This window comes from Chelonoidis abingdonii, chromosome 1, assembly GCF_003597395.2.
Source record: "Chelonoidis abingdonii isolate Lonesome George chromosome 1, CheloAbing_2.0, whole genome shotgun sequence".
NCBI classification, from domain to species: domain Eukaryota; kingdom Metazoa; phylum Chordata; order Testudines; family Testudinidae; genus Chelonoidis; species Chelonoidis abingdonii.
Window position 1 is genome coordinate 292066281 of NC_133769.1, and position 26672 is coordinate 292092952.

Here is a 26672-nt window from a genome sequence, read left to right on the forward strand (position 1 = left end):
CTTTAACTTGCTGGCAAGAATACTGTGGGAGACCGTATCAAAAGCTTTGCTAAAGTCAAGGAATAACACGTCCACTGCTTTCCCCTCATCCACAGAGCCAGTTATCTCATCACAGAAGGCAATTAGGTTAGTCAGGCATGACTTGCCCTTGGTGAATCCATGCTGATTGTTCCTGATCACTTTCCCCTCCCTGAAGTACTTCAAAATTGATTCCTTGAGGACCTGCTCCATGATTTTTCCCATTTGTTCTACTCTAGGTGTTCTCAACCTTTCTTTCTGAGCCCGTGACCAACATAAAAAAGAAGTCCACAGCCCATCTTTGCCACAACTGTTTTTCTGCATATAAAAGCCAGGACCAGCGTTGAGGGTAGGGGGAGAGCAATCAGGACAATTGCCTGGGGCCTCACACCACAGGAGTCCCCATGAAACTAAGTTGCTCAGGCTTCGGCTTCAGGGCCAGGTGGCAGGGCTCATGGCCCTCAGCTTCAGCTCCACACAGTGGGGCTTTGGCTTTTTTCCCTGAGCCCCAGCAAGACTAACTTGCTTGGCGGACCCTCTGAAATCTGCTTGCAACCCCCCCTCAGGGGGCCCTGGACCCCTGGTTGAGAACCACTGTTCTACTCAACATCTGATTGAAGCAGCATGAGGAAATGATAAGTTCTCCATCTCTATTGCGGTTTTAACTTTTAAGAAATCATAATTCTTTGTTCACGTTGCTGCTCAACTGCCATATCCCGCAGGGAAAGATGGAGGAAGCAGCCAGAAAGATAGGATGGGAAGGAGAAGTGAGTGGAAGAAATCAAACAATCAATAAACAAACAATGTCGAGAGAAGACAATAAAAAGACAAATGAGAGAAATACGGAACAAGTTGCACCATTTCTGCACTTTTCATAATCACTGTTTATGGTATGTACAGACAGAAACTTAAAGGCTTGTAAATAAATATTTTTGCAGCCATGTAAACTAGTATTCCCCCACGCTAACTCATCTAAAAATAATTTGGAGACACAGACAAAGTGCTATTTATTTTCTTACAATAATATTCTACTGGGAATTCCTGTGCTCCCACCTAGATATTTCCTGGTGCTGTTAGCATTCCGATGACTTTTACTCCTGCCCTGCCCTAAAATCTTAGCAGATTAATGCTGCTTGCAGTCTTGGGATCCTGCACAGATGGAGTTTAAAAAAATAATAATTCAGGGACAAGATGGAAGTTTTATTACTATGACTCACTGGCAGGGCAAGTCCTGTTAGCTCCATGCCAGTAACTTCCGAGTGGCTGGAATGTTTCTAGAGGAAACTAGGGGCAGTGAGCAATCATAGAAATAGTCAACCTGATGATGCACTTATTTAAGTCAACAATGGAGTGAAGAAAGAAGGAAAAAATTATACCACATATTACATGTAAATGGTTCATTTGAACCAACACTATTCATTTTGATTTAGAGTGCCTTAACATTTTTAAAATTTTCAAAAATAAATGTGAAGAGAATTTTGAAAAAAAAACCTCAAATATCAAAATGTTTAGACTTTCTTGGAATTCTAGTGGTAGGGTTTTTGGCTGGTTTTCTTAAATATGAACAATTTGGCAGAAACAAGGATTCACAAACTATTTTGGTGTTTCTGAATCAGCATTTTTTGCTCAAAAAAAATTTGAATGAAAAATTTCACCCAGTTCTAACAACCAGTACCACTTGGAGAATATTACTTTCTCCCCAATCAGCTTTCATCTTCAACAGTGTGGTCCGAGACTGACAAGTAGTATATTTAATCTAATTTGTTCAGACATATTGTTTGCAGCCAAGGAAACATCAGTTGAACAAAGATATTTAAGAGAAAACTGGCCAATTTTATCTTCATTAGTGAATCGGTGATATAGTTAAGCTGTGCAGTTTTTACATTTATAAAGTACATTTTCCATACTTACTCGCACAGCAAGACTCCATTTTCTAAAGCGGCTCGAAAATCTTTGGTTCCAAAACTTTTCCCAGTGACTGCCTATAAAGAAAATAGTGTTAATTTGTCTTTTAAAAATAAATTACAGCCGGGCTAGCAACAGATTGATAAGTAGTATTACGAGACTCAGGACTTCAGTCAGAAAGAGTTCTTTGGAAGTAATATCATTAAAAACAAACGAACAAACTGGCATTCCTTTGACTTTTATGCCTCATAAGAAGAGTTTACATTTAACTATATCAGTAAAGCCATCAACTACACACTGGGAATAGCTACTATTATTTTCTAATGTAAACGATTTCTGCAAAGTGTGCAAAACATGGTAAATTTGAAACAGAAGAACTAAACAAGTTCCATGTTTCCCAGCTATTTTCACAGTTTGCATACACACACTTCTCTAAAACTACGATACATAGTACAGTGCAGAACTTTCTAGAGAGGGTTTTTTAGCTATATTTGTAAAGTGAAGTTAAGGCTTGCAAACAACTTGACTTATTCTATCCAGCCTTTACCCAATATATCCAAACTGATACCTATTTCTAGGGTGAGTAATGAATCTTTACTGAAGTGACTTTTTTTTAAAAAAATTAAAGGTGGGGAAACGGAAGGTAAGTAAACTAAAGGGGAAATGGAAATTATATATATAAGCAAGCTTTTAAGAACCTGATCCTGCAACAATAAATGTGCACAACATGTAAGTAAAAAGAACAGGAGTACTTGTGGCACCTTAGAGACTAACAAATGTTTTTGAGCATAAGCTTTCGTGGGCTACAGCCCACTTCTTCGGATGCATAGAAAGGAACATATATTGAGGAGATATATATATGCATACAGAGAGTATCATATATATTTCCTCAATATATGTTCCATTCTATGCATCCGAAGAAGTGGGCTGTAGCCCACGAAAGCTTATGCTCAAAAACATTTGTTAGTCTCTAAGGTGCCACAAGTATTCCTGTTCTTTTTGCGAATACAGACTAACACGGCTGCTACTCTGAAACATGTAAGTAGTTCCACTATCTTCCAATCATTATTCCTATATAACCAAATGAATTTACATTAAAAACTTTCAGAAAAGTTAAGTTTTAAAATTATTTTTAAATGTTTATGCAATTTTTATTTCCAAATGGTTATTGAGACCAAAAAAACAGATTATCAAATATAATAATGAGTACATTATGAAGCTCTTCCTGTTTGTTTGGTAGGGTGTCATGTATTATTCCAGAATTTGACAACAAATAATCAGGCAGGAAGACAGAGTGTGTTGATTTCTAGATAAGAAACTTCAAAATTCAGAAAATCTTGTAACAAAAATAGTGAAACTGGTTCTTCTAGATAATGTGTGTCATTTTCCTGTTAAAAAATGGTTTGAGTGTGTACTTGTATTTGAGACTCATATTGACTCATAGCTGATCAGTTAGTGACATTTTAAGAGATATTAAAGTTTACCCATTAACACATCTGAAAGCAAGTTCAAGTAGTAGCACCCACCCTGCCCTCTCCCCAAACATTCTTAGGCATTTGGGATACACTTAACCTTGTTCTCTTTCAACCTGTTTTACGTTCAACAAGGAACAATGTTTTCTTCTTATATTGATTGCTTTACTTACATTAAGTTAAATATTTAAATATAGACAGTTTATGGAAGAGTTTATATTCCATAAATTAAACTAGGCCCCAGATCCTGCAAACACTAAATTCTAGAAGAGTGGAAATCATATTTGCAGGACTGGGGTCTAGAGTTGTAGTTATGATTCAAACTCAAAAGTGACAGGAGGCACTGATCTAGTTAATTACTGAGTAAAATACCTAGGGGACAAATTTTATCCTCACTTGGTCTGCTACTCCTATGATGTACATCCTTAAGATCAAGGCAGAATTTGGATTTAAATATGGACAGTTTATTCATAAAGCCACAATTGGAACTGTAAATGTGATATTTCTTCTAGTCAACAGCAAAGTGGCTACATTTGGTGTGTCACTAAGCTGCAATGGCTTATTAACCTATAACCCACAAACCAAGCACATCCAAATGTTGAAATTCCAAGCAAATTTTAAACTTCATAATTGAAAATCTCATCTGCAGTTAGGGTGACCATGTGTTCGGTTTTCAAAAAGGAACCCTAGCATCTCCGGTCAGCACCGCCGACCAGGATGTTAAAGGTCTGACCGGCGGTGCTGAGGGTCTAAGGCAGGCTAGTCCCTACCTGTCCTGGTTGGCACTGTGCTGCACCCTGGAAGCAGCCAGCAGGTCCAGGTCTTAGGCAGGGGGGCCACAGTGCTCTGTGTGCTCCCCCCATCCTGAGCACCAACTCCGCACTCCCATTGGCACCACACTTAAATGCCTGCAGGCAAAAGCTGCGTGTGGAGCCTCATGGCCCGCCTAAGTAGGACCTGAACCTGCTGGCTGCTTCCAGGGCACATGCAGCATGGTGCCAGGACAGGCAAGCAGCCTGCGTTAGCCCCCCCGCTGCACTGCTGACCAGGGAGCCACTTGAGGTAAGCCTATGCCCCAACCCCGATCCCCAACCCTCTACCTAAGTCCTGAGCCCCTCCAAATCCAGAGGCCCCTCCTGCACCCCAAACCCCTGCCCCAGCCTAGAGCAAGTGAGTGAGGGTGAGGGAGAGCGAGCCACTGAGGAAGGGGGAATGTAGTGAGCAGGGGCAGTGCCTGGGGAAGGAGCGGGGCTAGAGTGTGCGGTTTTGTGTGACTAGAAAGTTGGCAATCCTATCTGCAGTAATCAAGAAATGCATTGGTCATTGAGACAGCTACTGTCTAACTCATTGAGATAGTCCCTCCAGAACATAGAATTGGCTCTACTAGCACAATGTGGGGAATCTTAGCTTGTCATTGCCTATGCTGAGCCTGTTCTCTAAATAAAGAAAAAACTTCATTCTCCATAGCTGTCAATGGAGCACCTTTCATAATCACCAAGTTCACTGACACACGACAGCAGCTGGAAAGGACCCATCACTTTTCAACAAAAATGAGTCTGATCTCACTGTGAGGAGTTTGCAGATGTTTGCATTAGACTTCTGGACTTGTTAAAATTACACCTAAAATTAAAAGACTGTTTGAACTGGACACATTTTAGCCTTTTAAATTATTCTTTGTACAGTCCCTGAGGCATCTGCATTAATGGATATATGGGGGCGAGGGGAAACTGTCATTCTGATATATTTTAAGAAATTTTTAAATTAGATACATTTACTATGAGATTTTGAATACTAATAAAGAATAGTGTTGAAAACAAATTGTTACTAAATCTTATGAACTCAGGTCAAGCTGCTTATGCTCATTTTAACATCCCTTATGCTAAAACACTTCTAACTACTATAGGCCATCCTTGGCCTTAGCTTATTGCCAAGACTTACCTAACATTAATATCCAAACTATGTTTCAGCTATATAGGTTTTATTAATAAATTATTAAAAAAGCAATTTCTCACACACACTATAGGAAATAGGCTTGTTTCACAGTCTCTCCAGGATTATATCCTGTGTCACAGGTCAATAGACTGCATATATGGAAAAAACTAAACTGAGTGGCTACCTTTGATGTGTCTATTACTAGGGTGACAGTTTAATTAAAAAAAATCAGGAACATGAACAGCTTTCTGGTAAGGACTGTCCTCTTGAAAGTGTGCATAAAACTTTCAAAATGGTTTCCTATACATACATGACAACTCTACATGATAACTGCATCTTACATGAAATAAGAAAACTGCAAATGAGTCACTTTGTTCACATTAAAATTCTATTCTTAGGCTGCTACATAAAATATAATGGGAAGAGATTCAGAAGTTTGCTTTCCTCCGCTGCAATGTCATGAAACACGATTACAGTTTGGGAAACTTTGACGTACTCAGAAACTTGCAGCCAAAACTGGCCTTAAAAACGGGATTAAAACAAACACTCAAGGAAGGAAAAAGTCTAACTGTAATTGTTAAGTCTCTCACTATTATTTATTATTCAAATCCAACTAATGATAGGTAACCAGTGGGTGCAATGAACAGACTCAAGGAGAACAAAACATATCAGTTGCTTAATCGTTGTCAAGTTTTTGTATTTGCGAGCATCCTGGCCAGTTATTTTTATGCTACACACCACTGGCTGCAACGTGTAGTGTATGTGTAGCTACTAGGGCTGTTGACTAATTGTAGTTAACTCATGCGATTAACTAAAAAAAAAAGAAGTGCACTGTTAAACAATAGAACACCAATTGAAATGTATTAAATATTTTTGTATTTTTTTCCACATTTTCAAATCTTTTGATTTCAATTACAGCAACACAGAAAACAATGTGTACAGTACTCAATATTTTTATTACAAATATTTGCACTGTAAAAATAACAAACAAAAGAAATAGTACATAAGAACTATGTTCTGACCCAACTATGTATGGGTCAGAACAAAGGTCCATCCAGCCCAGTATCCTGTCTATCAACAGTGGCCAAATGCCAGGTGCCCCAAAGGGAGTGAACCTAACAGGTAATGATCAAGTGATCTCTCTCCTGCCATCCATCTCCACCCTATGACAAACAGAGGCTAGGGACACCATTCCTTACCCATCCTGGCTAATAGCCAATAATGGACTTAACCTCAATGAATTTATATAGTTCTCTTTTAAACCCCGTTATAGTCCTAGCCTTCACAACCTCCTCAGACAAGCAGTTCCACAAGTTGACTGTGCACTGTGTGAAGAACAACTTCCTTTTATTTGTTTTAAACCTGCTGCCCATTAATTTCAATTCACCTCGTACAAGTACTGCAGTGCAATCTCTTTCTCATGAAAGTGCAACTTACAAATGTAGGTTGTTATATAACTGCACTCAAAAACAAAACAATGTAAAACGTTAGAACCTACAAGTCCACACAGTTCTACTTCTTGTTCAGCCAATGTTAAGAAACAAGTTTGTTTACATTTATGGGAGATAATGGTGCCCACTTCTTATTTAAAAATCATCTGAAAGTGAGAACAGACTTTAGTGAGACACTGTTGTAGCTGGTGTCACCAGATATTTACATGCCAGATGCGCTAAAGATTTTTATGCCTTTTCATGCTTCGGCCATCGTTCCAGAGGACATGCTTCCATGCTGACACTTGTTAAAAAAATAATGGGTTAATTAAATTAGTGACTGAACTCCGTTGGGAGAATGGTATTACTCTCGCTGTGTTTTACCCACTTTCCTCCCAATTATAGGGTGCGATTTATAGGAGTCTCGGATGATCGAGCACATGGTTCAATTTTAGAAAACTTCACGTAGGCAAACTGACAAAATGCAAAGAGATACCATGAAATTCTAAAAAAGACAGCTACAGCACTCAATCCTAAGCAGTAAGAATCTGAAGTTCCTTCCAAAAGCTGAGGGATGAAGTGTAGAGCATGCTTCGAAGTTCTTAAGAGCACATTCTGATGCGAAACGTGCAGAATCCAACCACCAAAAAACGGGAAAATCAGCCTTCTGCTGGTGGCATCTGACTCAAATGATGACATGAACATGAAGTGTGGTCGCACCTGCTCTATTGATATCCGAGGCAGAACCGTCACAGCACTGGCCACATGTCTCTAGAGATGGTGTTGATAACCATCTAAGGAACATAGAGAATCTTTAGTGCATCTGGCAGTAAATATCTTGTGACACTGGCTACAACAGGTCGCCATGCAAATGCCTGTCCACTGTTCAGGTGACATTGTAAACAAGAAGCAGGCAGCATTATCTTCTGCAAATTGTAACCAACCTTGTTTGGTCTAAGCAACTGGCTGAACAAGAAGTAGGACTGAGTGGACTTGTATGCTCTAAAGTTTTACATTGTTTTATTTTTGAATGCAGGGGTTTTTTGGTACACAAGTCTACATTTGTAGGTTCAACTTTCATAATAAAGAGATTGCACTACAGTACTTGTAAGAGGTGAACTGAAAAATACTTTCGTTTTTATACAGTGCAAATATTTTAATAAAAATATAAAGTGAGCACTGTACACTTTGTATTCTGAGTTGTAATTGCAATCAATATATTTGAAAATGTAGAAAACATCCAAAATATTTAAATAAATGGTATTCTATCATTGTTTACAGTGCGATTGAATTTTTAATCGCTTGACAGCCCTAGTAGCTACATGAAAGCAAGCTGCACCCACACTGCACTGTGTAGCTACACATGTCAGTGGAAAGCTCTGGCAGAGGGGAGGCAGCTGGAAAAGGCTTCAGCAGCTCCCTGCTGCACGCAAGGCTCCAGCAACAAGGAGCTGGCAGAGTCTTTCCTCTCTGCTTCCTCCCTGTCAGAGCGTTTCCCCTCTGGAGGAGTCTCTTCCTGTGGGAGGGAAAAGACTTCAACAGCAGGGAGGCAGTGGGACATTACCCTCCTAAAAATAGCACTTTAAACAGGTAGTCACAGCTTGGGTGAGTAGAGAGCACGTAGGACATGTACTCGCATACATATCCACACCTTTCAGCCATGTCTTTATGCCACCTGCCTAAGGCATGCCTAACGTGACCAGATGTCCCAGTTTTATAAGGACAGTCCTAATTTTTGGGTCTTTTTCTTATATAGGCTCCTATTATCCCCCAACCCCATCCAGATTATTCACATTTGCTGTCTGGTCACCCTAGGCATGCCCCACCAGCTACACTGCTGCTATTTATATCCATGTTAGGGGGCTACATGGGTCTGTACTCTACATGCTACGTGCCCACTTCTTATTTAAAAATCATCTGAAAGTGAGAACAGACTTTAGTGTGACACTGTTGTAGCTGGTGTCACCAGATATTTACATGCCAGATGCGCTAAAGATTTTTATGCCTTTTCATGCTTCGGCCATCGTTCCAGAGGACATGCTTCCATGCTGACACTTGTTAAAAAAATATCCATTTATATCCATTTAAGAAGCATGCAGTGTAGACACACCCACGGAAAAGTTTTGAAGAGGGACTTCAAGGATGACAACAAAGTCGATTTGTGGATATCTATGGGGAGCTCTTCCTATGCATAAGAGATAGGGGTGCCAACTTCCTAATCACACAAAACCAAACACACCTGCCCTGCCCCCACCCTGTCCCCGAGGCCCCACTCCCATTCACTTGGTCACTCACTCTCCCTCATCCTCATTCATTTTCACAGGGCTGGGGTAGGGGTGCGGGAGTGGGTGAGGGCTCTGGCTGAGGGTGCAGGCTTGAGGGTGGGCCCCGGGGATGAGGAGTTTGGGGTGCAGGAGGGGGCTGATGGGGGAGCACAGCAACTGGTGAGGATTTTTATTTTGGAGGCGAGGAGGAGCTGGAAGTAGGGGAGTAACCCCTGTGACCACCCCCCACATGACCCCACACCTAGCCCAGGACCCCCACACTCTCCCCACCCCATCCCTTCCTGCCTTATCTGGGGATGATGCGTCTGACCTGGCTGGAGCTGCTCCGGCAAGCTGGAAAGCATGGCCGCAGTCTGCTCTGGCAGGCCAGACCCAGCGGCGCAGCCACAGCATGTTCCAGCAGGCTGGATCGGGCGGCATGGCCATAGCCAGCTCTGGAGGGTGGGGCCCAGTGGCACATCTACAGCCTGCCAGCCCTGGAGCTGCAGCTGCTTCAAAGGCTGGGGGGAGAGCAGCATGGCCAGAAGTGGACAGACTCTGACCTCGCCTCTTCCCTTCTGTCTCTGCCAGCTGTACTGCCTCTCCTTGCTCCCTCTGTTGGGGGGAGGGGCTGTGTCCCACCTCTCCCTCTCTATACCTGTTCATAAGCCGACCCCCTTCTCTGGTGCTTACCTTTTTAACTAAAAAATTCAGCTTATGAATGAGTATATGTGGTATTCCTATTCATCCAGTGAGAAGTGACCCAGGCCTATGCAAATTCACCCCATAAAAGAGCAATAGCAGTAGATGTCCTTGTTGGAGAGAATATTTAAAACCTGACATTATGAGGGCATAATCCATTCAAATTTTGCTTTTGTGATATTACCCAGACCCCTCCTCCCCAATGGCATTATATCCCAAGAGATCAGATTTTCCTATTTATTCTATAAACATTACATAGCTTCTGCTTCTTGAGATGGAGATAGGAATCCAGTTCAAAAGTAGCCACTCTATTTGAATGAAATTTATTCAAACGTTAAATTATTCTTACATCTCTCTGCAACTAACTTTTTTTTAAAATGAAGCATGGTCTTATTTTATAAACCATTTATTATTGCAGAAAATTAATATTAGATTGGTAAATTGAAAGTTTCAATTAGAGTTGAACTTCCTGATTTTTCATTTTCTGGCCAAGGTGAAAAAATCTGGGGGGAGGGGGATGGGGAGTAATTTAGATCAAGCTAAAATGAGAAAAAATTCAACGTCTGGCCAAAATGAAAAAGCAAAAAAACCTCTTGGTTTAACAAGATATTTTGTTGAATACGAAGTGAGAATTTCTTGTTAATTTTCAGGTGTTTTTTACCCTTCTTTGGTGCTTTAAACAAAACCAAACAAAATATTGTTTTAAAACAAAAAACCTAAAAAACGTTTCTTTTTTAAAGAGTCAAAACAAAAAAACATTTAAACTTTTTTAAAAAAAAAAAGTTCCTTTTTTAAAATCTGAAACAACTCATCAATTTCAACCCAAATTCACAAATATTTTCAACCCTAAACAGCATATTTTTAGTAAATAAACTATTCATCCAAAAACACCTGCCCACTCTAAGCACAAATTAGCAAACCTACTTACTCAATACTGGTTATTTCTGATTGCCATTGTAAGAGGGGAGTTAAAAAAAAAAAAACCACCATCTATGACCTTAACTGGTAGTATTACCAGTTGCAAAGAGTTCAGCTGAAAATCGTGCCAACACATCATCTTGAGTAGTTAAGACCACCCCATAAATGCAGCAAGAAATTCAATATAAGAAACAGGAAAACATTTGGCTTCCTGCGGCTGATCCCATTAGAGTGACACATTCTACTCAAGTGGAAGTGATGATACACTAAAGGGTACATTTTATTTGCCACAGGAGGAAAATTCAACTCACGTGAAGAATACATATTACACAGAATCTGGTTTCCCAGAAACACAAATAACTGAGATAACAGAAATTAGGGTGTGACTCAAGACATTCCAATTTCATTATTTGTGTAGCTTTTAGCATTTTACTTAAGTACACTTTAATTTAGCATAGCCAAAAGGAATAGACATTTTCAACATAATCATAGTACGTAAGTGCACAAGTGTTATCCTTTCAGATCATAATTTGAAAAGCTTCCAACAATCCTGTAAATACAAATACATTCAAAGCTGCCATTTTCACACTTTCATTCCCATTCTCAGCCAATACATTCAAATACACTGAGCTGAAGTTGGAATGAGGGTAAGAATTGCTCCAGAAGAGGCAACAATTTGTATGCTAAGTCCCAGCCAGAAGCAAAACACAAGAAGAGCACATTTACCAAGTACCTAACTTAGAGAGCCTATAGGAAACAGTTCAGAACTACATTATCTAAAAATTCATAGATAACATTTTAGAACACTGCATTGATTCACTAGAAGTGCTATTTTTGTGCTATTTTAGTAGCCCATCCCAACATTAGACGCATACAATTAGTCTCTTGGCTGCAACAATGCTTGGGATTGGCAACATTTTTAAACACACAAAGAATTAACATCACATTGATCATTCCTCAAGCTGCATTTTCTATTTTAATGACCATTGTGTAGGATGATATGTCTATCTTCACAAATTATAGTTTACTATGGATGGGGTAACAGATCTGCCATTGTATGTTTACACGGTTCAATTTCTTAGCTACAGCCCTACCCACTATTGTTTAAACTTGCTATGTGTGTTTCATAATAGGGTAGAGTTTCACTGTGAGTAGTACATCGTCACATGGTACATCTCAGATATGAATAGAATGAAAACAAATTTGTAAATAGCCCATAACAAAATCGTGACTCACTACATTCTGTCTGATTGCCATAACTCACCTTGTCAGCTCAAGATATGTATTAATGGGATGCTGACAATTTGAAATCTGCCATTGTTGTTTGCAGTGTTATACAGCTGTGTTGGTCCCACAATATAACACTCACAAGGTAGCTGAGGTAATGTCTTTTATTAGACCAACTTCTGTTGGTGAAAGAGACAAAAATACGAGCTTCACAGAGCTCTAGTCAGTTTACACAGTGAACTAAAAGTAATTTCAGATACCACACCTGCCTGAGTCCCCTGGACTACCTTGGGATTTTTGTCATCACTTTAACATTTGTCTTCCATGCAGAAACAAGACAATGTCACTAATTATAACAAGGGAAACAGTGACAGCACTTTTGTTACTGTTGGTTTAAATGAAAAGGAGAAAAAAAGGAAATACTGAATTACACTTTCAATTATCGTAAGATTAGGTTACTTGCAAAACTAATACATATAAAGTTTATACACAGAACTGTGATTTTAAAATTTGAATACCTCTAAGGCTATGCCTACATTCCACACCTCTTACAATGGCATGTAGGATATGTGTAGTTATATGCCACAGTGAAAAACAAGCTATGCCCAAACTGCTGTGCATAGCAACACATCAGTGCAAGGGTCTGGCCTAAGCAGTGCCTCACTGTTCACACTGCTATTTATAGCTATGCTGAGAGTTGGGGGGATGTTGTGTATGTACTCTATACACTGCTGAAAGGGTGTGCAGTGTAGACATACCTTAAGACGGAAGAGGCTTGTGCAAACTGCAATCAACCTCTTGCGACACAGACAATGCAAGATTGGACTTAAACTTTATGCAGTAAACAAATGTTCATTCCATACCACAACGTATGTGTGTTATAACTGAAGTTGCAATATAAACTTTCAATACGTAACTGATACTGTTTAATTTATAAATTTTGTGTAATAGCTCAGCAGGCCCAGATGATATTCACCCAGGAGTTCTGAAGGAACTTAGATGCGAAATTGCAGAACTACTAACTGTGGTATGTAACTCATCACTTAAATCAGCCTCTGTACGAGATGACTGGATGGTAATCAATATAATGCCTTTTTCTTTTTCAGGCTCCAGGGGTGATCCTGGCAATTATAGGCCTGTAAGCCTAATGTGAGTACCAGACAAACTGGTTGAAACTATAATAAAGAACGGAATCATCAGACACAGATGAACACTATATGTTAGGGAAGAGTCAACAGCGCTTTTGTAAAGAGAAATAATGCCTCAACAATCTATTCGAATCCTTGTGGGTGTCAACAAGCATGTGGATAAAGATGATTCAGCTGACGTAGGGCTTGGCTACATTGGCACTTTACAGCGCTGCAACTTTCGCGCTCAGGGGTGTGAAAAAACACACCCCTGAGCGCTGCAAGATGCAGCGCTGTAAAGTGTCAGTGTAGTCAGGGCGGCAGTGCTGGAAGCGCGGCTCCCAGCGCTGCACTCTACACCCGTAAGGGATGTGGTTTACAAGCAGCGCTGGGAGAGCTCTCTCCCAACACTGCGGCTCTGACTACACTCACACTTGGCAGCGCTTTGAAATTTCTAATCTAGCCAAGCCCGTAGTATGCTTGGACTTTCAGAAAGTCTTTGACTAGGTCTGTCACCAAAGGTTTTTAAGCAAAGTAAGCTGTCATAGGATAAAAGGGAAGGACCTCGCATGGATCAGTAGCTGGTTACAAGTAGGAAACAAAGCATAGGAATAAATGGTCAGTTTTCAAAAGGAAAGAGGTAAACAGCAGGGTCCCTCCAGGATCTGTACTGGAACCTGTGCTGTTCAACCTATTCATAAATGATCTAAAAAAAGGGGGTAAACAATGAAGTGGAAAAGTTCAAACAAGCTACTGAATTATTCAAGATAGTGAAATTCAAAGTTTACCATGAAGAGTCACAAAGAAATCTCACAAAATTGGGTGGCTGCACAACAAAACGCAGATGAAATTCAATGTTGATGCAAATGCAAAGTAAAACATTTTGGAAAACAATCCCAACTACACATACAAAATGATGAAGCCGAAATTAGCTGTAGAGTCAAATATCTTGGAGTCACTGTAATTCTTTGAAAACATCTGCTCAATGCACAGTAGAAGTCAAAAAAGCTAACAATGTTAGGAATCATTAGGAAAGATAGAGGTAATAAGACCGTAAATATCATAATGCCACGATATAAACCCTTGGCACTCCCATACCTCAAATACCACACGTAGTTCTGGTTGCCCTATCTCAAAAAAAAAGAGATATTAGAATTGGGAAAGGTACAGAGAAGATCAACAAAAAATGATGAAGGGTATAGAACAGCTTCCATACAAAGAAATTTAAAAAACTGGGACTGTTCAGTTTAGAAGAGAGACCGCAAAGGAGAGATATGACAGGGGTCTATAGAATCACAAATGATATGGAGAAAAAAAAAGTGTTTTTTCTCTTTTCACAGAACAGAAGGACCAGGGGTCACCCAATGAAATTAATAGGCAGCAGATTTAAAACAAACATGAGGAAGTACTAATTCACACAATACAGTCAAATTGTGAAACTCGTTGCCAGAGGATAGGGTGAAGGCCAAAAGTGTAACTGGGTTCAAAAAAAGAATTAAATTCATGGAGGATAGGTCCATCAAGTGCTATTAGCCATGATAGTCAGGGACGCAACCCTATGCCTTGTATGTCCCTAAACCTCTGACTGCCGGAAGCTGGGACTGGACAACAGGGATGGATCATTTGATAATTGTCCTGTTCTGCTAATTCCCTCTCAAGCATGTGGCACTGACTATTGTCAGAAGACAGAATATCAGGCTGGATGGACCTTTGGTCTGAGCCAGTATAGCCATTCTTAGGTTGTTATTTTTATTCTTTGTTGGGGAAGAGCATTAAGAACAGTAGCCTTGTTTACTGTAGAGGAGAACTGCATGCTAAATAAATCTCCACCGCTATCTATCAGCAAAACCCAGTCGGGAATCCTTAGGCAGGCAGAATCACAACTGCAACATTTCAGGACTGGCAGGAGAAAGGAAGGAAAGTATCCACACTTTAGATCTAAAATCTCCTCGAAGTATAGGTTGCAGTGATTCTTCTCTGAAAAATAATGCTATAATAGTAGTCCTGGAAGTGTTTTACTACTTTTTGTTTTCAGACATTCTAAATCTTTTATGATAGTAAATGTACATGGTTCCATAGATTCACAGTTGAGTGCCACATATAATAGGTCCCTACTTTGAAGGGTGTAACTTAGAATCACTTGGGGGTGGGGAGGAATTCCAGGAGATAAAGAGGTGTGTACAATGAGAAGAAGCCCATATTTTGGTATAGCTGTTTTGTCACCTACACTGAGGTGATCTGTGTATTTATTATTACTGGACAGTTTCCCCAACATAAGACAATGCTTTTCTGGAGGAATTATTCCCTATGTAGTATTCACAACAGATGCAGTTTGGAGTAGAGCTGGTCAAAAAAAAAAAAAAAAAAAAAAAAAAAGACTTTCACAAGATTTCTGAGCATTGATGGTTTTCCCATCTTGTCTCTTCTCTCTCCTGTTTTTCTCATCTCCCTCGGGGCTCAATATTTTCCAATCGATTCCATGTGCAAGACTAGCAGATGGATGACAGATACAGAAATTGGATGGCAAACAACATTTCATAATGGGTAGGGGAGGTACACAAGTCTGTGAAAGTCCTGAAGAAAATCATCATAGTTGAGGGTTAATAGCCAGCATCATTGCTCTTTCTATTAATTATTGGACTTGATCCGGGGTCTGACCCTGCAGAACTCTCAACAGTACATCCACCTAGCGATAGCCATGCAGACTCAATGATTAAACATAAGTTTAAGAAAGGGAAGACATCTGTGCTTAGTTGCAAAACATATTGTATTTGCTGGTTTTTCAGGAAAACTTAACAGTAATAATGACATTACATACCAATGGAAATTAAAGAAATTAAAAATAAACACCACACCTATACATTCAGGTCTATAAAACCTTTAGATACTGCTTTATTTTTTGAAGCTACAAGTCAGGTTTTAAAGGTATAAGGAAAGCAAGCTACTCAATGCTTTGGCAAAGAGACCTTAAAATTGAATGATTAATGTTTAAAATGTGGAAGAGGAAATCCTAAAGAACAAAGCTGTGTGCTTATTCAAGTTAAAGTGTTTTAACTCAAATAAATACTAACTTAAAAGTTCTGTATTGGACTGGCTATGAGATGCAGAAGCAATGAAACAAATGAACCAACTCAGAAGTGAGATTTCAGGACTTCTATTTCTTATGGCTTGTAAAAATGTGTTTACCTGTCAGTTATGAGATTTATATTTAGAAAAAAGTGTTAAAAATGCAAGACAGAAAGCTAGTGAAAGATACATAATCCAACATTTAACTGTAGACTTCAAGCCTATATTAGGCCCTCTCTCTGGCAGGAGATAAAATAAATTAAATAATTACAGTCAGCAGAGAAGTATCATTAGAAATCAAGAGGAAAAAAAATCTAAAAGGATCACTCACATCTGAAGACCTGAAGGGAAGATAGGGATAGGAAGAAAGTAAAGAGTCGGCCCAATAGTAATAGAGCCAACTGCAGGATTGGGGCTCCAATCAATAACTCTGAGGTAGGGTTTGTCTAGATGTTCCCCCATGTCTCTAAGTATTATTTCTCAGGTTTCTCGCTCTCATTAAGTGGACCTGACTTCCACTGAATAAGTGGTTGTACACAAAATGTTGAATGACAAAAAATACTGTCAAAAATTATTCGAACAGTGATCTGGAGAAGGAGCAGGTAGCTGATTTAATTATTTCTTGCAATATAAATTCAGGGGTGGGACCCACAATGTCACAAATGCTCTATGCCTGAGGGAACACAACTCAGAAAAGCAGGAGAATTGTGAATAATTGATTGTATGAGACTAAGAAACAAAGGGAGACAGTAAAACAGATGTGTTCCATTACAATTTCTCTTGTTGTGTCTACCTTGCTGAGAGAATCTAAGACAGATTCCATGTTCTGGAAGAGAGACCCACTTACTGCAGCAAAGACTTTAGGCAAGCTGCAACAGAAGTTAGTTACATCCCAGAAAGTTAAATTGGTGTATCCTGTCTAATCATCATAGGTTAGTTTACTGATAAAGGAAAGTTTGTATAAAAACAAGCTGAACAAATGATCCCCAGGAGTTGAAGACACTCAAACACAAAGGGTATTGACTTAAGAATTCACGCCTCCTAACCGATCATCTTACTTAAATAGTGGTTTGAGAGAAGCGGTATAAGGAAAATTAACTATCTATCTTGGTCTTTACATGCTCATTGCATGCCCTTCTCCAGCAACACTTTAGCCAGCTATGCAGGATTTTCCAGAAGAGGCTGTTCTAACTCAAGTTACAACAATATTTCAACAAGCAATTTAAAAATAGATTTTGACAAGTTAGGTTAACTCTTGCCAGTACTTATTAAGACCTATCCTACCAAATGACGGTTAAGGTCTGATGGAATTAGCATTGCATGGATATTAGCGCCCTTAGATGGGTTAACTCTGAAGAGTCACGTGAATGAAATAAAAAAAACGATTTTTGAGTTGGAATTTGAAAGAAAGTTTGCCCTATTGGGATAGGGAAAATGTTTAAATGGTAGATCTGTGTGTGTAAATACATAGTTTTCTTATATTTAAGATATTTGGGGGGTTTCTTGCCTGGTTGAGGCAAACAGTGTTATTAGGATTTCTTTTCCTTATCCATGCAAATGTTGTAGACCATTTTTCTAATTCCAAGATTTTATTTTTACAGTACACTTTACATTTGTAGTCCATGAGGCAATCTTCGCAGGAAAAAAAATCTTATACACAGGAAAAAAAAATATGCAGTGATTTATATAGTCATATGAGAATGAAACAACCACTTGTTAGATGAGCATCTGCAAGGCTTAATTAAAATAGCAACCATTAAGAAAAACAAATGCTTTGACTTAAAATGCATCCTTGCCTCACATCTACAGATAAAAGATTCAGGTTTTAACTTTAAAACTAGAAAGGATTTTATTTAACGGTAAATATTGGTAAACACCAGTTTCACCACACACATACAAAAAAGAAGTATTTCCATTAATAATAATCAAAATTTACAGATATGCAAAATAAGAAAAAAATTATTTAAAGATATTTACTTTGTATATTTTTGACATGCAATGTTGACAATTTGTGTTTTAACAGTTATAAAGCTTTAAGCTTTTGAATCTCATCATTTACTGTCATTAGTTATTGTCTAAAACTCACTCCCAGGATTCCCCACAACTGTGAAAATTTAAAATTGAGAAAAAAAATTTAAAATTGATAAAAAATTTAAAAAGCAACAAACACTGATATCAAAATTATAAAAAATACTTATTTCTGCCAACTCTATTTGTAAAACTTACTTTAGTTGTAATGAACACTGGAGACCAAGAACACTCTGAAGTGCTTTAAAATGTGTATCAAGCTAAGTGTATTGTATAACATTTTATAGGACATGTTTAAGGATATGTATATCAGCCATGCAGATTCTCTTATTAAACCCCATTTGGAGTTCTCTCTGAACTGTTTAATATATTGGATTTTTCTCAGTTGGCTTCAAACAGCCACAGTGTTAAGAAGGTTTTTAAATAATTTTTGTCAGCTGTCTGGTAGAAGTATCCACACATTTTTCAAACTGATTACTTTTCCTCCATCCTCTCACTTTTAACTGTTTGTATACAAAAAAAAACCCACAAAAAAATGAAATTCCTGGATTGATCAGCAGCAAAAAGGCAGGGTGACCATATATCTTAGGTCACCAGCATCACCCGGGTTTATGGCACTCCAGGCTTAATGAAGCCAGCATTAGATGCAGAAACAACTAGAAGCAAGCAGAACTGAGTCCATCTACTTCCATCAGCCCCACTGGTGGAGCCAGATTTTGCCATGCAGAGGAAGCGGTGATGGGGCTGAAAAGTTATCCTATCCCACACTCACCTAGCAGCAGTGGCTCCTGTCCTACAGGGCTGGGCCCAGCTCCTACTCTGGGCATTGTGACCCAGCACATAAGGTCACAGCACCATTCAGATTTGGCCCAGCCACTCCTCCATCAGTCAACAGAGTGGCACTGTGACATTGCCCATGGGTTCACAACACCAAGTAACCCTGTGCATCATGTCACAACACCCGGAGCGGAGAGTCAGACCCACCTCATGGGACAGGAGCTACCGCTGCCAGAAGAGTGCAGGGCAGACTCACTTTCCAGCCCCGTGTGAAAATTTGTATTGTACACCATTTCTCTGTTGCATAATCTGCTTGAAAAGGTGCCACACATAGACCTAAAAAAGCTGCTGGTGTAGAGGAGAGCACAGTTACTGCCCCTCTCCCCCATTAACCCTATCACTGACCAACACCCTGCTCTAACCTCTCCATATGTCCCACATCACTCTGTTCTCTGTCCCTCCCCTATCTGAATGTCTGAGTCAAGTCATAAGTTGACTTTGAGCAAAGTCCAACATGCCACTGGCAACGTATTTTTCAGTGAAGTCTGTTGGGTGGGAATTAAAATTTAGGGCATGACTATATGTAATGAGATGGTTATAACGGTCAGCGGTGCAGCAACACCAGCACAGAGACAACAGGGAGGAGGAGGAGTGCCATGCAGCTCAGCCCCTGGCCATGGCCCCCAACCCAGGTGGGGCACAGACACATTCCATTACTGTAAGGGGGACATGAGAGGAAAAGTTTGGGTACCACTGGTTTAAGAATTAAGGTGAGGGAAGGAAATAGGAATCTGGCCCATGAAGTAAACAATGGGTAGCAACTACTGCACAGTAACATCTCAAGGTAATATCTTTCCTAACCGTGGCATTATCCCATTCCCAAAACCATTGTTCCATCACCTACCCACCCCTCTACCCACCTCTATTCTATTCTGTGTGATTCTGATCTCCAGTGTGAAACTCTCTTTCTTTCAGTTACTATTTTATTGCTTCACTACAGCAATGTGTGGTTTTGAGACAGGTTATAGTTCTGTCAAACCAGTCTGGCCCCCAACCAGGGTGTGTTTAGAGGAACCATAAGCAGATCTGGCTATCTCACTACATACACATTGGTTGCTACATGCACTGCCCGCAGGGGTGAGTTTAAATTACTAATATTATATATAGTTTCTCTCCCATTGCACAAGCCATTTATTAGTGTCTTATTTTTAACAAGGTATTTTAGCAGAAATCTGTACATCCTACAGCAAGGGGGGGGACCAAAGATTTAAAATATCAAACAGTTTTCACATAATGGACTTAGTATGAAAATTGTCCCTTTATGGACTTAAACATGGATATTTTTCCAAAGTTTTAATATCTACATTTTCCTTGGAAGAAGAGACTACAAAGAGAAAGAAGATTTGGCAAAACTACTTTATCTGATAATGCTTATCTCAAAGAGAAGTCTGGATATTGGATTTATAACTAGCTAGGCAAGGATAGTTCTGTGTAGCAGAAACTTATGTTAGTTTGTGTCACCTCTAGGCTGAACCATTTTCAATATTTTTTTTCAGCAGAGATATTTGACTATAATAATTAATGAAAATGCAAAAAAAAGCACTAAATATGAAAGAATAGTCTTTATGTTATGCCAGTGGCAGACACTAAATCTGGCAAGAATGTTGATCTAATCCTAATAATTTAGTTTATATAGCTTTTACCCAAGAGCAAACATTTTTTGGATTACAAAAGTAGATGCAAATGTTTGGGATAGTCTTGCATTTCTACTTTACTGTTCTGTCTTTAGGTATAATAAATCTGAAGTATTAATCTGGAATAATATTACTTCTAGTCCAAACAACTAATGTAGGAAGATGCCTAAAAATATAAGAATATTTCAGACTTCCATAGGATAGACAAGATGCCTGAAGCATTATTTTCAAGCCACAATGATTTCTATGATCAAGTACCTTTTGGAATGTTCAGACTTAAGAATGCCTAAAGTTCTGCCTAGCAACTTAGACAAAGCATAGACTACTTAGTGTATAAACATATTTCCTTTATACATATTTCATGATAGCATGCATTTCTCCCACTTAATCTAATAAATAATTACTTTTTCTAAGCAAAGATAAGTTTAATTTTATTTGCAAATCAGTAGAGCAGTTGAAGACACCCTATACTTTACCATTAAACAAACAGATTGACAGATAAATACTTTAAACATTAGATCACTGCTTCATATTCTTGATGTAAAACCAGGGAGAAAAATAATGTTCCCTTTTAACTAAGTCACAGTTTTGACTACACTGCCTTTCTGTGCAAGATTTAATCTTATTTGTCTATTATAAACCATACATGCTGCACATTTTTCAGAAGACTTTCTGGAACATTAAACCTTACATCATCTACATTTAGAATAAAGTGTGCTGGGGTAAGCTCAGGGCTGAAGTATTCACAAACCATTTGCATAACTTTTACAGAGGGACAAAGGAATTACTCTACAGCAAGAAATTAGTTGTCCATCTAGCCTCCTGTCCCATCACTGACAGTGACCAGTACCAGATGCCTCAGAACAAGCAAAAGTCTATTAGTTAATTTGTACAGTTTGTCCACCTTTTGTGGTGGAAGAATCTTCCTCTCTCTGTCTAATGGTATGGTGTAATGGAAGGAACAGCTAGACAGCAATGAACATTGTTACTGGAGAGAAGTCACCAGGAAATAGCAATCACCATAGTGAGAGGAAAGGTATTCAACAATCCCTTTTCCTGGTACATGGCAAATAACCCCTCCTACACCTGAGTCACGGTGTATATTGCTGTATATTTGTTTCTTGTGTTACAAGACAGTGGAGAAGCTTGTGTACAGACACAGCTGATATGACATGACTTTTCGTGTGTCACTATTTATCACATCCAGGGGCATGTAATAGGTTTCATTGCCCAGACAGCTTACTTAACAGTATTCACAAACCCACCACACTATAATTTATTTTTAATTGCCTGCACTTGCTTGCACAGTTAAAATGTCACTCTAGAGAGCACAGAATGTGCCTTGCTCTGTTTACTAAAGTATCACATAGTTTATATAGTGACGAAAATTTAACAACCGATTTAGAAAAGGCAAAGTGAAGAAGAAAGAGTTTGCTCATGAGTAGGAGGAATCAAGTTAATCCTCAGCCTTTTCATTCACTTGTGAACATGGGATCTTATATAGTGAAACAGGCCCCTCACCTTCCTGCCTCTGCATTATTTACTCCAAGTCAGAAATATTTACATTGTTCAGCTGTAGTTTTGTTTTGTACAATGGAATAATACATGCATTAATATAAATCACATTTTCTCCAAGAATACTGCATCCAAAATCAAAAATCAGAAAGTAAAAAATCATGAAACACATCAAAGGAATCCTGGTCACTCAATATTACACAAATGAGTATCATTTTTTAAATTTAAGCACTGAAGACAACAGGATGTGGTCTATTGTGCAAGAATCTCTTCCTCGAGAATATACTGCTACCATAACCTTATGCTTCCCATCAATACAGTTTAAAGTATCTTTTCATGAGTTCCTTAATGTAACTTTAAATGTATTATGAAGTTAGTACTTTACAAAATGTTAGTAAAATGTTTCCCCAAAACAAGACGGACATGTTAGAACTCAGTGATGGAAACTTATCACTTTATTTCAACTTTTATTCAACTCTTGACCATTTTCATTAAAACAAACATTTATATCATATGCCCATTGTTACATTCAAGTTCTGTTAACAGGTTTCAGAGTGGTAGCCATGTTAATCTGTATCAGTAGAAACAACGAGGAGTCCTTGTGGCACCTTAGAGACCAACAAATTTGTACCCAGAAGTCACCTACTATAAGACAGGCCCAACAAAGAAAATAACAGAATGCCACTAGCTATCACCCACAGCCCCCAAATAAAATCTCTCTAGCGCATCAAAGGATCTACAACCTACTCTGAAGGATGATCCCTCACTCTCACAGACCTTGGGAGACAGGCCAGACCTCACTTACAGACAGACCCCCAACCTGAAGCAAATACTCACCAGCAACTACACAGCACTCAACAAAATCACCAACCCAGGAAACAAACCCTGCAACAAATCCTGGTGCTGACTGTCCACATGTCTTTTCAAGGGACACCATTATAGGACCTAACCACACCAGTCACACCATCAGGGGCTCATTCACCTGCACATCTACCAATGTGATAATAATGCCCCTCCTACCATGTATTTTGGCCAAACCGGACAGTCTCTACGCAAAAGAATGGACACAAATCTGACATCAGGAATCATAACATTCAAAAACCAGTAAGATAACACATCGATCTCTCTGGTCACTCGAAGAATTGACACTTTCAGGTCTGTTATTAACAAAAACTTCAAAAACAGACTCCAACGTGAAGCTGCAGAACTGGAATTAATTTGCAAACAGGACATCATCAGATTAGGCCTGAATAAAGACTGGGAGTGGTTGAGTCATTATAAAACCTAAACCTGATTTCCCCAATACTAATTTCTCCCTACTGTTACTCACAGCTTCTTGTCAACTGTCTAATGGACCTCTCTCTTACCACTTCAAAAGTTATTTTTCTTCCCTTGGTATCCTGCTGTTAATTGATTTATCTCATTAAATTGACCCCATCCTTTCATATAGTTATACCTGCTCCTGTATTTTCCACTCTATGCATCTGATGAAGTGGGTTCTAGCCCACGAAAGCTTATGGCCAAATAAAGTTGTTAGCCTTGAAGGTTAAACAAGGACTCCGCATAAGTTCTGTTAAGTTCTCTGAATTTAGTTTGATCCCCAAAATACTGATAATTCATTTTTCAGAAAACAAACTATCCAGTCATTTATTTTTTTTCATCTGATTATCCAATGTTATTACTGAATAAAGTAGCATGAGAGTTAAAGAAACTTATTTCAGACTGCTCCAGATGCTGATTTTTAAACTGAAAGATGTAGCCATGATGACAGTACAAAACAAAAAATGCACAGACATATATTGGCCAATTTAAAAAATAGGTGCCTTTAGGTTCCTGCGTTCATATTTAGGCAAGTAAGAGGGGGGGACATGTCTCAAACACCTAAGTGATTTAAGAGGACAAATAATAAAAGCCTTTATTGAAGCTCCTAAATCATTTGGCCATATGAGAAAATCCCACCCTTAGTAGCCTAAACAGGAAATCAGGAACCAAACTGAGGCAGCTATTTCTGAAGGGTGGGACCAATGATGTATTTTTAGTCTACAGCATGAATACTAACAATATTTGAAATAACTCCTACTACTATGCAATAAAGTAGTAAGACAGCAGGAATTTAAGTACTTACTTACTATAATTTTACATCCCAGAACATAGGTTTAAAATAAAATAATAAGCACACAGTTATTTAAGGAGAGGCATACATTAATGTCAAATAATACTGAAAGACCTTAACTGATTTGATACCTTACACTGCTGGTCTGGCCCCTACACTCCAAAAAATGAGGAAAATGCATGGGTTCAAGCTAACAGTGGTCTACTAGAATACACTCTCCCTAAATTAATGTGGTTTCTTCATCTTTTACTACATGAAGTATTATTTACTAGTCAAAATCAAATTTAAGAGAAAGTTAATCCCAGTAAAGTTTTTTTTCTCTTTCAGATGCCTATCCTGATTCTCTGTAAAATATTAGGCTATGTTAATGAGGCATTTGTTTGCATTAAAACTTAGCAGAACCATTTTACCATATGCTTTTGTGACAGTAACAACTGTTTATGGAAGCCAAAAGCATCACTATTTTGTGCAAAGAGTTCATCCCTTTCATCTATACATTTTCCACCAAAATTTACACAGTATTTGATCACTTCCTTGATGATTTAGTTAATAAAGGCTGGGATGTATTTGATAATAAGAGAAACATGTTGCATTATTTCTACATGATTTTTTTAATTCATATTGCGTACATTATATTTAATGGAAGGAGAGAGCTTCAGTTCAGAGATAGTCACTGTGTAGTCTCTCTGCTTTGCAATGATCCTGTGCATCTCCTGACATCTTGTGTTATAAAGTGGAATTTATTTCAACCAAATCATATATACTCAATGTGTTGCTTCAACAGAATAAATGAATTTTCATAGTGTTAGAACCACTGTAGAGGTAGTCAGAAACAGAAAGACATTTCTGAAAAACTATGATACCGTATTTCTAATAGGTCTAGAAATGACCCCCATTTTTCCAAAAGATCACCTATACAAATTCATTCTGAGCTGTAACTTTAATAGGATTCTTAATCTAAAACTGAAAATGACTCTTTAGGGTTTTTACTCCAGTAAGTTAAATTTTGGGTTGTTTTTTTTTTAATTTATGTATTATTGTTTCCATCATTCCAAACCTTTGTTTAAACGAATCAAAAGTGTCAGGTGAAATTAATCCCCATTCATTGACAAATATGTATGGATAGAAGAAAAATATTTACCAACTCATTTGCAAAGTGCCTGTGGTTTTATTACACTTAAGGGTTTTTAAAATCACTGGACCTTACAAACATCTACCAAATTGCCACAACAGCTTCTTTTCCAAACACCAATCCATATTAATGTCTCTAATAAATCTTGATATGTACTGATGCACATGGTGGATGCTCCAAAGTGCTGCAAATTCGTGACAATAAGCTGAACTAATTAATGCCATACTTAATAAAAACTGTCTTGTGGCAGTTGCACATACCATCATTTTGAAGTAGAGAAGCACAGAAGACAAACAGATTGTCTATCATGCTCAAGCTGGAATATACTCTTCCCTAGTATTGGTTTTTAAAAGGACTCTTTGTCCCCTCTTGCTGAAACACAGAGTAGTGCTAATCATAGGGTTGCCAATTTTCCATTTTTTCCAAAACCAAACACTACAGGACCCTCGTCAATTACTTCCCCACCCTGGAACTCACCCGCCACCTGCAAGGCCAGGGTAGGAAGAGCGGATGGGGAATGCAGTGGGATGGAGAGGGGGTAGTGTCACTGGAACAAGGTGCCGGGGCCCTGGGAGGCTGAGGTGGTGAGACGGGCCATCACTAATGGCAAGTCCAACTGCTGGGCCCATTCCTCAAGTGCCATACAGGGTCAGGATCCCTCCTCCTGCAGCAGTAACTACTCATCCCATGCTCCCGGTGTCAGAGGCTGACTGCACTTACTGCGGTAACCGGACTTCTGGTATCCAGTCAGCAATGCTGATTGGTCATTGCACAGGTCCCCTTTCAACTGGAATTTCCAGTCAAAAAACAGACACCTGGCAACCCTAGCTGATGAGATCTGGAAGGAGCCATTTCCAGTACACCTTGACCTGTAAGGTGAAGACATTGAACCTTTTAAGAGGGATGCTCTGGCATTCCCACCATCTCAGTCGGACACACTCCAAAATAAAATGGAAAAATTCAGATGAGAGTCGTGCAAATCCCAGATTCAATCTTCTCTTAGCGTGAAAGTTGGAAAGAGATTTTACTGAATATTATCCCAGAGTGGGCATCTGGGGTAGCACTCTCCCTTTGCGAGTGTAGATGGAATACCCAGAAAGACTGCCAAACAGTAGCGTTCGGTGAGCATGCTCTCTGGAAGCACTTCTCTCTTCACATCTTATGTTTAACCAGACGGCACGCACATTTACCTCTGAAGAGTTATTTGATAGTCTAATAGCAATTGTGAAACTCTCCTCTTTAGACTATGTGTGGAAAATAGTTTTGTTTATTCTTTGTGCATACATCTCCTTCTATTCATATATTAGTCCAGGGGTCAGCAACCTTGCAAAAGTGGTATGCCGAGTCTTCAT

General features: G+C 38.9%; 1 protein-coding gene across 1 annotated transcript in view; it reads right to left on the reverse strand.

Annotated features, from left to right (window-relative positions):
- The window catches only part of LMO7 (LIM domain 7), a 197996-nt gene that overhangs the window by 145032 nt on the left and 26292 nt on the right, over window positions 1-26672 (reverse strand). The window contains exon 2 of the mRNA XM_075061540.1: window positions 1930-2000. Within this exon, the coding sequence (XP_074917641.1) occupies window positions 1930-2000 (71 nt within the window). The remainder of the gene's footprint in view (window positions 1-1929; window positions 2001-26672) is intronic.